Here is a 12500-nt window from a genome sequence, read left to right as displayed (position 1 = left end):
CATGCATGTCCACCAGCCTCCTGATGCACTCCCACACAGAGATACACACATTCAGACAGACAGACACATGCATGTCCACCAGCCTCCTGATGCACTCCCACACAGAGATACACACATTCAGACAGACAGACACATGCATGTCCACCAGCCTCCTGATGCACTCCCACACAGAGATACACACATTCAGACAGACAGACACATGCATGTCCACCAGCCTCCTGATGCACTCCCACACAGAGATACACACATTCAGACAGACAGGAACATGCATGTCCACCAGCCTCCTGATGCACTCCCACACAGAGATACACACATTCAGACAGACAGAAACATGCATGTCCACCAGCCTCCTGATGCACTCCCACACAGAGATACACACATTCAGACAGACAGAAACATGCATGTCCACCAGCCTCCTGATGCACTCCCACACAGAGATACACACATTCAGACAGACAGAAACATGCATGTCCACCACAACCCTGACTCCCACACAGAGATCCATGGGAGGGGTGGTAATCATGTACCTGCTATAGTGAAAGCTGTGTTAGGCCCGTTAGCAGCATGTCTGGCCTCAGACACAACAGTCAGCTAAGCCTCTTGTCAACTCCAGTCAGACACATCTGAATCTCAACAAAGACACTGCACTCTGAAACCTCACAACTGTACGTGTGTGTGTGTGTCAGCAGTTCCCCTCAGTGAATCACCCTACAACCCTGGAGCGGAGGTATCTGGCCATCCTGAGTGGCCTCATGCTGGATCTGATGAAGGTAACACACACACACACACACACAATTGGTATTGCCAGTATTAGCACATTCTGGGTCCTCCAGGCTCAAACTAGACTAGTCCTGCTAATGGAAGGTATTCTGGGTCCTCCAGGCCCAAACTAGACTAGTCCTGCTAATGGAAGGTATTCTGGATCCTCCAGGCTCAAACTAGACTAGTCCTGCTAATGGAAGGTATTCTGGGTCCTCCAGGCTCAAACTAGACTAGTCCTGCTAATGGAAGGTATTCTGGGTCCTCCAGGCCCAAACTAGACTAGTCCTACTAATGGAAGGTATTCTGGATCCTCCAGGCTCAAACTAGACTAGTCCTGCTAATGGAAGGTATTCTGGGTCCTCCAGGCTCAAACTAGACTAGTCCTGCTAATGGAAGGTATTCTGGATCCTCCAGGCTCAAACTAGACTAGTCCTGCTAATGGAAGGTATTCTGGGTCCTCCAGGCTCAAACTAGACTAGTCCTGCTAATGGAAGGTATTCTGGGTCCTCCAGGCCCAAACTAGACTAGTCCTGCTAATGGAAGGTATTCTGGGTCCTGCAGGCTCAAACTAGACTAGTCTTGCTAGCTAATGTATGTCTATGACTAAAGCTGTGGGTCAGTCAGTACTCTGCTGTGAGCGAGGCCTACAGTACATCACACTTTCCTCAGGAGATGAATGGTGTGATTAAACCCTCCCACCCATCTCTCTGTCTCTGGATCGACATGGTGAAAAGCCACAACAGTTGTTTTTATAACGGTCTGAGTCTCTAGCATTTCTATACAGCACGTGATAATGAATTCTGTAACCAACAGATGTAGAGCTCTGCGTTAAGAATTCTGTAGCTCAGTTAGTAGAGCAACGCACTTGCAACGCCAGGGTTGTGGGTTCAATTCCCACCGAGGACCACTATGAAAATGTATGAACTCACTATTGTAAGTTGCTCTAGATGAGAGTGTCTGTTAAATTCCTCACATGTAAATGTGCTTCACTGTATATACAAAACAATATATTTTAAATTAACTTTAGTTTAATGATAATAAAATAAACTTTTGATTAAATATACAGTACCAGCCTAAAGTTTGGACACACCTACTCATTCAAGGGTTTTTCCGTATTTCAAATCAAATCAAATTGTATTTGTCACATGCGCTGAATACAACAGGTGTAGACCTCACAGTGAAATGCTGAATACAACAGGTGTAGACCTTACAGTGAAATGCTGAATACAACAGGTGTAGACCTCACAGTGAAATGCTGAATACAACAGGTGTAGACCTCACAGTGAAATGCTGAATACAACAGGTGTAGACCTTACAGTGAAATGCTGAATACAACAGGTGTAGTAGACCTTACAGTGAAATGCCGAATACAACAGGTGTAGGTAGACCTTACAGTGAAATGCTGAATACAACAGGTGTAGGTAGACCTTACAGTGAAATGCTGAATACAACAGGTGTAGTAGACCTTACAGTGAAATGCTGAATACAACAGGTGTAGGTAGACCTTACAGTGAAATGCTGAATACAACAGGTGTAGTAGACCTTACAGTGAAATGCTGAATACAACAGGTGTAGACCTTACAGTGAAATGCTGAATACAACAGGTGTAGACCTTACAGTGAAATGCTGAATACAACAGGTGTAGACCTTACAGTGAAATGCTGAATACAACAGGTGTAGACCTTACAGTGAAATGCTGAATACAACAGGTGTAGACCTTACAGTGAAATGCTGAATACAACAGGTGGAGGTAGACCTTACCGTGAAATGCTTACTTACAAGCCCTTAACCAACAATGCAATTTTTTTTAAATACCTAAAAATAAATAAAGTAACAAATAATTAAATAGCAGCAGTAAAATAACAATTTTGACCATTTTAGGGCCTTCCTCTGACACCGCCTGGTATAGATGTCCTGGATGGCAGGAAGCTTTGCCCTAGTGATGTACCGAGCTGTACACGCTACCCTCTGTAGTGCCTTGCATCGGAGGCCGAGCAGTTGCCGTACCAGGCAGTGATGCAACCAGTCAGGATGCTCTTGATGGTGTAGCTGTAGAACCTTTTGAGGATCTGAGGACCCATGCCAAATATTTTCAGTCTCCTGAGGGGGAATAGGTTTTGTCATGCCCTCTTCACGACTGTCTTGGTGTGCTTGGACCATGTTAGTTTGTTGGTGATGTGGACACCAAGGAACTTGAAGCTTTCAACTTGCTCCACTACAGTCCCGTCAATGAGAATGAGGGTGTGCTCGGTCCTCTTTTTCCTGTAGTCCACAATCATCTCCTTTGTCTTGATCACGTTCAGGGAGAGGTTGTTGTCCTGGCACCACACGGACAGGTCTCTGACCTCCTCCCTATAGGCTGTCTCGTTGTTATCGGTGATCAGGCCTACCACTATTGTGTCATCGGCAAACTTAATAATAGGGTTGGAGTCGTGCCTGGCCGTGCAGTCATGGGTGAGCAGGGAGTACAGGAGGGGACTGAGCACACACCCCTGAGGGGCCCCCGTGTTGAGGATCAGTGTGGCGGATGTGTTGTTACCTACCCTCACCACCTGGGGGCGGCCCGTCAGGAAGTCCAGGATCCAGTTGCAGAGGGAGGTGTTTAGTCCCAGGGTCCTTAGCTTATTGATGAGCTTTGAGGGCAATATGGTGTTGAACGCTGAGCTGTAGTCAATGAACAGCATTCTCACATACTGTAGGTGTTCCTTTTGTCCAGGTGGGAAAGGGCAGTGTGGAGTGCAATAGAGATTGCATCATCTGTGAATCTGTTAGGGCGGTATGCAAATTGGAGTGGGTTTAGGGTTTCTGGAATAATGGTGTTCATGTGAGCCATGACCAACCTTTCAAAGCACTTCATGGCTACAGACAGTTTACCTTAGTGTTCTTGGGCACAGGGTCTATGGTGGTCTGCTTAAAACATGTTGGTATTACAGACTCAGACAGGGAGAGGTTGAAAATGTCAGTGTAGACACTTGCCAGTTGGTCAGCGCATGCTAGCAGTACACGTCCTGGTAATCCATCTGGCCCTGCAGCCTTGTGAATGTTGGCCTGTTTAAAGGTCTTACTCATCAACTGCGGAGAGCGTGATCACACAGTCTTCTGGAACAGCTGGTCTCTCAACCAGCTTCATGAGGTAGTCACTTGGAATGCTTTCCCAATAGTCTTGAAAGAGTTCCCACATATGCTGAGCACTTGTTGGCTGCTTTTCCTTCATTCTGCGGTCCAACTCATCCCAAACCATCTTAATTGGGTTGAGGTCGAGTGATTGTGGAGGCAAGGTCATCTGATGCAGCACTCCATAACTCTCCTTCTTGATCAAATAGCCCTTACACAGCCTGGGATGGTGTATTGCTGCAGAATTATGTGGTAGCCATACTGGTTAAGTGTGCCTTGAATTCTAAATAAATCAATGCCAGTGTCACCAGCAAAGCACCCCCACACCATTACACCTCCTCCTCCATGCTTCATGGTGGGAGCCACACACGCAGAGATCACCTGTTCACCTACTCTGCTTCTCACAAAGACACAGCAGTTAGAAACAAAAATCTCAGATTTGGACTCATCAGGACAGATTTACACCATTGCTCATGTTTCTTGGCCCAAGCAAGTTTCTTCTTATTATTGGTGTCCTTTAGAAGTGGTCTCTGAACAGTTGATGTTGAGATGTGTCTGTTACTTGAACTCTGTGAAGCATTTATTTGGGCTGCAATCTGAGGTGCAGTTAATTGCCGATTTCTGAGGCTGGTCACTCTAATGAACTTATCCTCTGCAGCAGAGGTAACTCTGGGTCTTCCTTTCCTGTGGCGGTCCTGATGAGAGCCAGTTTCGTCAAGCGCTTGATGGTTTTTGCGACTGCACTTGAAGAAACTTTAAAAGTTCTTGAAATGTTCTAGATTGACTGACCTTTATGTCTTAAAGTAATGATGGACTGTTATTTCTCTTTGCTTATTTGAGCTGTTCTTGCCATAATATGGACTTGATCTTTTACCAAATAGGTCTATCTTCTGTATACCATCCCTACCTGGTCACAACACAACTGATTGGCTCAAACACATTAAGAAGGAAAGAAATTCCACAAATGAACTTTAAATTAATTCCAGGTGACAATCTCATGAAGCTGGTTGAGAGAATGCCAAGAGTGTGCAAAACTGATTTGTTTAACCCTTTTTGGTTACTACATGATTCAATATGTTATTTCATAGTTTTGATGTGTTCACTATTATTCTACAATATAGAAAATAGTAAAAAATACACAAATAAACTTGAATGAGTAGGTGTCCAACCTTGTGACTGGTACCGTATATGTATATACAGTGGGGCAAAAAAGTATTTAGTCAGCCACCGATTGTGCAAGTTCTCCCACTTAAAAAGATGAGAGAGGCCTGTAATTTTAATCATAGGTACACTTCAACTATGACAGACAAAATTTTGAAAAAAAATCCAGAAAATCACATTGTATGAATTTATTTGCAAATTATGGTGGAAAATAAGTATTTGGTCACCTACAAACAAGCAAGATTTCTGGCTCTCACTGACCTGTAACTTCTCCTTTTAAGAGGCTCCTCTGTCCTCCACTCGTTACCTGTATTAATGGCACCTGTTTGAACTTGTTATCAGTATAAAAGACACCTGTCCACAACCTCAAACAGTCACACTCCAAACTCCACTATGGCCAAGACCAAAGAGCTGTCAAAGGACACCAGAAACAAAATTGTAGACCTGCACCAGGCTGGGAAGACTGAATCTGCAATAGGTAAGCAGCTTGGTTTGAAGAAATCAACTGTGGGAGCAATTATTAGGAAATGGAAGACATACAAGACCACTGATAATCTCCCTCGATCTGGGGCTCCACGCAAGATCTCACCCCGTGGGGTCAAAATGATCACAAGAACGGTGAGCAAAAATCCCACAACCACACGGGGGACCTAGTGAATGACCTGCAGAGAGCTGGGACCAAAGTAACAAAGCCTACCATCAGCAAGGGCATTGAAGATGAAACGTGGCTGGGTCTTTCAGCATGACAATGATCCCAAACACACCGCCCGGGCAACAAAGGAGTGGCTTCGTAAGAAGCATTTCTGGAGTGGCCTAGCCAGTCTCCAGATCTCAACCCCATAGAAAATCTTTGGAGGGAGTTGAAAGTCCAAAAGTCCGTGTTGCCCAGCAACAGCATCAAAACATCACTGCTCTAGAGGAGATCTGCATGGACGAATGGGCCAAAATACCAGCAACAGTGTGTGAAAACCTTGTGAAGACTTACAGAAAACGTTTGACCTCTGTCATTGCCAACAAAGGGTATATAACAAAGTATTGAGATAAACTTTTGTTACTGACCAAATACTTATTTTCCACCATAATTTGCAAATAAATTCATTAAAAATGTGATTTTCTGGATTTTTTTACTTCTCATTTTGTCTGTCATAGTTGAAGTGTACCTATGATGAAAATTACAGGCCTCTCTCATCTTTTTAAGTGGGAGAACTTGCACAATTGGTGGCTGACTAAATACTTTTTTGCCCCACTGTATGTATAGAGAGTTTTGTGATTGACCTTTTTATTGTCAAACTGTAATAAAGAACTGTGTCCTAAACCCCTGTGGTCTGACTCCTCCCTCTCTAGAACCTGTTGTTACTGGTCCCTTCTGACCGCTACCTGACAGAACAGAGTCTGAACCACCCAGCCTTCCAGCCCCTCCGCCTCCTGGAGCAGCCCGCCCCAGCACCACCCTCCCCTAACCCCCACGCTCCTCCAAGAGGAAGCCCCACAGCCACATGGAGAACACTGTGCCCACCAGGTCAGCACTGTAGGGGTTGTTGGTGTTGATGTTGTTGTTGTTGTTCTTCTTCTTCTTGTCAGAACCCCGTGGCCACCAGGTCAGCACTGCACTGGACACTACAAGTGGTGTGGTTAGGTTCTGGATACTGAATGGGGTCTAGTTAGGTTCTGGATACTGAATGGGGTCTGGTTAGGTTCTGGATACTGAATGGGGTCTGGTTAGGTTCTAGATACTGAATGGAGTCTGGTTAGGTTCTGGATACTGAATGGGGTCTGGTTAGGTTCTGGATACTGAATGGGGTCTAGTTAGGTTCTGGATACTGAATGGGGTCTGGTTAGGTTCTGGATACTGAATGGGGTCTGGTTAGGTTCTGGATACTGAATGGGGTCTGGTTAGGTTCTGGATACTGAATGGGGTCTGGTTAGGTTCTGGATACTGAATGTGGTCTGGTTAGGTTCTGGATACTGAATGGGGTCTGGTTAGGTTCTGGATACTGAATGGGGTCTGGTTAGGTTCTAGATACTGAATGGGGTCTGGTTAGGTTCTGGATACTGAATGGGGTCTGGTTAGGTTCTGGATACTGAATGGGGTCTGGTTAGGTTCTGGATACTGAATGGGGTCTGGTTAGGTTCTGGACACTGAATGGGGTCTGGTTAGGTTCTGGACACTGAATGGGGTCTGGTTAGGTTCTGGATACTGAATGGGGTCTGGTTAGGTTCTGGATACTGAATGGGGTCTGGTTAGGTTCTGGATACTGAATGGGGTCTGGTTAGGTTCTGGACACTGAATGGGGTCTGGTTAGGTTCTGGACACTGAATGGGGTCTGGTTAGGTTCTGGATACTGCATGGGGTCTGGTTAGGTTCTGGATACTGCATGGGGTCTGGTTAGGTTCTGGATACTGAATGGGGTCTGGTTAGGTTCTGGATACTGCATGGTTTCACATCTGGCTATGTTGTTCTTGCACAGATAAAATAAGCTACTTAGATATATGAATTAGCTATACCTGTACCTCTCAATATCTCTCAATATTTTCTGATCTTAATACCTCTCTCTCTCCTCCCTCCCTCCCTCCCTCCCTCCCTCCCCCCCCCCCCTCTCTCCCCATACAGAAGCCACGGCAGTAAGAGCTCGGGTCACCGTCACTCTAACAGTAAGGAATGTTCCAGCCTACCTCGTCATGGCGACCTTCACCTAGGCAACGACAGCTTCCTGAACGGCAACAAGCCTGTGTCGTCCAGCCTGAGCCCCACCCTCCACCCCAAGGCTTACATGACCCAGACCCTCAACCGCTCCATCACCTGTAGTAAGGACTTGGTCAACAACAACATGCCACACCTGCTCAGCCCCAAGGACACCAAGGTAAACAACGTCAGGACCTCTACTTCCATTGACTTATTCAGCTCCTTATGGAGCAAACTACACTTGTTTACATAAATTGTATTCATTTAGTTTGTCTTTGTCTTGACCTGTGTTTATTCTTGACATGCATTTTCATCTAAATGCACAAGGCTGAAAACAACATTTTCCTGTGGTTGGGGACAATAAAGTTATTATCTTGTCTTATTTTATCTTCTCTTGTCTTCTCTTTATTTTAAAGGGCACGACACAGTTTGACTTCAACCTGGTTGGTGTTGGTCCCCCAGGGGCCAAGGCTCCTGACCAGCAGGGCCCTGGAGCCATGTACGTGAAGTCCACCTCCCGCTCTCAGCAGCAGCAACAGCAAGGTCCGGGGCCACCCTACTGAAACATGCACATAAGATTAATACATACCCCTTCCTTAACACTTAAAATGAAAAATGCTCTAGACTAGAATCCTGTCCAGGAGGTATACTTGAACATAAAGCTGCCTTACGGCCCAATGGGCCGTTCTGTCTCAAGCAAGACTACTTATAAATGCATTGCCAGCCCATTTTTTACATTTGAATATTTCCAGTAGGGCAGGGACGACACTCTTCCTTTCTGGAGGGCAAGACCAATACCATGGAGAAACAACATGGCCGCCATGGTGGACACAACATAGACTCCACCCACAGCTCCTCCAAGAGTTCCAGCTCCTACCTGAGCCTGTCCAAGAGCCACAGCGCCTTGAGCAACAATGCCAAATCTGTGGGTGGTAACCTTGGAGATGGGGTGAGGGGCGTGCACCCCGACGACCCTTCGGCAACCCCTGGAATCTCCGCCCGCTTCTTCCCTGCCAGGTAACATAGAGAGAGAGAGCTGTCAGGGGATGGTTAACCTATATATAGAGAGAGAGCTGTCAGGAAATTGTTAACCTTTCAAGGGCAGGGGTTCCGCTAGCGGAAAACATTCCGCTGAATAGGCAGCACGTGAAATTCAAAGATATTTCTTAGAAATATTTAACTTTCACACATTAACCTCTTCGATATAGGGGGCGCTATTTACATTTTTGGAAGAAAAACGTTCCCATTTTAAACAAAGTTAAGATATTTTGTCACGAAAAGATGCTCGACTATGCATATAATTGACAGCTTTGGAAAGAAAACACCTGACGTTTCCAAAACTGCAAAGATATTGTCTGTGAGTGCCACAGAATTGATGTTACAGGCGAAACCCAGATAAAAATCCAACCAGGAAGTGCCGCATTTTTTGAAACCGCCTCATGCCAATGACTCCTTATATGGCTGTGAATGAGCTACGAATGAGCTTACGTTTTCCACGCATTCCCCAAGGTGTCTACAGCATTGTGACGTCTTTTTAGGCATTTCCATTGGAGAATGGCTGTAAGGGACCATATATAGCGAGTGGTCACATGGTGTCTCCCGGAGAAAATCTTGCGTAAAATACTGAGGTAGCCCTTTTTCCAATCGCTTCTTATGAGAAACCAACTGCCTCGACGGATATATTATCGTATACATATGTTAAAAACACCTTGAGGATGGATCCTAAACAACGTTTGCCGTGTTTCTGTTGATATTATGGAGCAAATTTTGAAAAAGGTTTGGCGTTACAGTTGAAGTATTTTTCGGTCGATTTCTCAGCCAAGCAGGATGAACAAACGGGAGCTTTTTCGCCTACAAAAATATTATTTTGGGAAAAAAGGAACATTTGCTATCTAACTGGGAGTCTCCTGAGTGAAAGCATCTGAAGTTCTTCAAAGGTAAATGATTTAATTTGGTTGCTTTTCTTATTTTCGTGAAAATGTTGCCTGCTGCCAGCAGAGCCTAGCATAGCATAATGTCATGATAAACTTACACAAATGCTTGTCTAGCGTTGGCTGTAACGCATATTTTGAAAATCTGAGATGACAGTGTTGTTGACAAAAGGCTAAGCTTGTGTTTGAATATATTTATTTCATTTCATTTGCGATTTTCATGAATAGGAAAAGTTGCGTTATGATAATGCACTTTAGGCTATGATTACGCTCCCGGATACGGGATTGCTAGTCGCAAGTTAACAAGTCCAATACAGCAAATGAAAGATAAACATCTTGTTAATCTACCCATCGTGGCCAATTTCAAAAATTATTTACAGCGAAAGCACAACATATGATTATGTTAGGTCAGAGTCAAGTCACAAAAACACACAGCCATTTTCCAGCCAAAGAGAGGAGTCACAAAAATCAGAAAAATAGATAAAATGAATCACTAACCTTTGATGATCTTCATCAGATGACACTCATAGGACATCATGTTACACAATACATGTATGTGTCTTTTGATAATGTGCATATTTATATTTAAAAAATCTCAGTTTACATTGGCGCGTTACGTGCAGTAATGTTTTGATTCCAAAACATCTGGTGATTTTGCAGAAATACTCAAAATAGACATTGATAAAAGATACAACTGTTATTCACAGAATTAAAGATAGACTTCTCCTTAATGCCACTGTGTCAGATTTTTTTTCAAACTTTACGGAAAAAGCATAATCTGAGAACGAAGCTCAGAACCCAAAACAGCCAGAGGAATATCCGCCATTTTGGAGTCAACAAAGTTAGAAATTACACCATAAATATTCACTTACCTTTGATGATCTTCATCCGAAGGCACTCACAGGAATCCCAGTTCGACAATAAATGACTGATTTGTTCCATAAATTTCCATCATTTATGTCCAAATAGCCACTTGTTGTTAGCATGTTCAGCCCAGTAATCCATCTTCATGAGGCGCAGGCACTTCGTCCAGACAAAAACTCGAAAAATTCCATTACAGTCCTTTAGAAACATGTCAAACGATGTATGGAATCAATCTTTAGGATGTTTTTAACATAAAACATCAATAATGTTCCAACCGGAGAATTCCTTTGTCTGAAAAAAAGCACTGGAACGAGAGGTAACGCGCGCGTCATGAGACCAAGGCTCTCTGCCAGACCACTGACTCAAAGAGGTGTTATGAGCCCCTCCTTTATAGTAGAACCCTCATTCAAGTTTCTAAAGACGGTTGACATCTAGTGGAAGCCGTAGGAAGTGCAACTTTATCCATATCTCAATGTGTATTCGGTAGGCCAAGCTTTAAAAAACTACAAACCTCAGATATCCCACTTCCTGGTTGGATTTTTCTCAGGTTTTTGCCTGCCATATGAGTTATGTTATACTCACAGACATCATTCAAACAGTTTTAGAAACGTCAAAGTGTTTTCCATCCAATACTACTACTAATATGCATATATTAGCATCTGGGACAGAGTAGGAGGCAGTCTACTCTGGGCACGCTATTCATCCAAAAGTGAAAATGCTGCCCCCCTATCCCAAAAAGGTTAACCTAGAGAGAGAGAGAGAGAGAGAGAGAGAGAGAGAGAGAGAGAGAGCTGTCAGGGAATGGTTAATGAATGTTTGAAGGGCATGCTAGCTTATTGATTTTGTGTAGTCTTGGTGATGGTGTGTATTTGGAAATGTGTAGTCCCCTGAGGCCAGATCTGAACATTGTATTCTCGTTAGGAATTAGAGTTTTATTTAGGTCTGATGGTTAAAAGTAAATATGTGTGTTGTTGTACTCATGGTTGAGGTCAGTCTATATGTTATTTCAGCTGCCTGGACCTGAACCTCAATGCCCCCCCTGGAAGTCCCCAGGTCCCCCGCCACAGCGATCGCCACACTTCTGGCCACGCCCCCTGGAAGTCCCCAGGTCCCCGCCACAGCGAACGCCACTCTTCTGGCCACGCCCCCTGGAAGTCCCCAGGCCCCCGCCACAGCGAACGACACTCTTCTGGCCACGCCCCCCCTGGAAGTCCCCAGGTCCCCCGCCACAGCGAACGCCACACTTCTGGACACACATCCAGCCACACCGGCCACTCCTCCGGCCACAGCCCCTCGTCCCGCGGCAACAACCCCCGTCTGGAGAGCTCCACCCTGGACTCATCCTGCCGACGCGCCTCCTCTTCCAGACACAAAGCTCCAGAGGAGGCCTTGGCCCTGGGCCCGGAGCTTCTTGACCCAGGAGGAGAAGGGGATGGTGGGGGGAACCACGGAGCTCACACCCTGGCCTCCCCCCATGAATCCTACCCCTACGGCCTGGGCTACACCAGTCCCTTCTCTTCCCAGCAGAGGCCTCACCGCCACTCCATGTACGTGAGGAGGAGTGAGCGCCACAGGTCCCACGGAGGTGGGGGTGGAGGGGGTAGTGAGGGGGGCTTAATGGTGGGTCAGGGGTTGCCCACCAGGGCTAGCAGTCTGCAGATGCTCTCCCCCCAGCTTCAGCACCGCACCCTCACCAGACACCCCGTAGGACACTCTGTGGGATCGTCCAGAGAGGACTGCACTGAAGACACGACCAGGGTCAGTGTCAATAATTGACTGACAGCTGTGTGTGTGTGCGTGTATGTGCATATGTGTGTCTGTGTAGCTCTCTTTGAGGCTACAGTATCTGGCCTAACTCACATTATTGCTAATGTACTGTCTCTCTCCTGATCTCTCTCTCTCTCACACACACACACACACACACACACACACACACACACACACACTACACACTGTCACCTCACACTATATCTGTCTGTCTGTCT

At 45.5% G+C, this 12500-nt stretch overlaps 1 protein-coding gene across 1 annotated transcript in view; it reads left to right on the top strand.

Moving 5' to 3' along the window:
* LOC112242348 (cyclin-dependent kinase-like 5) overlaps positions 1-12500 on the top strand; it is a gene marked incomplete at its 5' end in the record, with an annotated part of 28245 nt that overhangs the window by 5942 nt on the left and 9803 nt on the right. Inside the window, 7 exon segments of the mRNA XM_042313128.1 lie at positions 690-770; positions 6382-6493; positions 6496-6556; positions 7649-7898; positions 8137-8263; positions 8476-8737; positions 11526-12273. Of these exon segments, the coding sequence (XP_042169062.1) occupies positions 690-770; positions 6382-6493; positions 6496-6556; positions 7649-7898; positions 8137-8263; positions 8476-8737; positions 11526-12273 (1641 nt within the window).

This window comes from Oncorhynchus tshawytscha, unplaced genomic scaffold (assembly GCF_018296145.1).
Source record: "Oncorhynchus tshawytscha isolate Ot180627B unplaced genomic scaffold, Otsh_v2.0 Un_contig_8196_pilon_pilon, whole genome shotgun sequence".
NCBI classification, from domain to species: Eukaryota; Metazoa; Chordata; class Actinopteri; order Salmoniformes; family Salmonidae; genus Oncorhynchus; species Oncorhynchus tshawytscha.
Note: the sequence above shows the minus strand (reverse complement) of the source record. Positions and strands in the feature narration are given on the sequence as shown.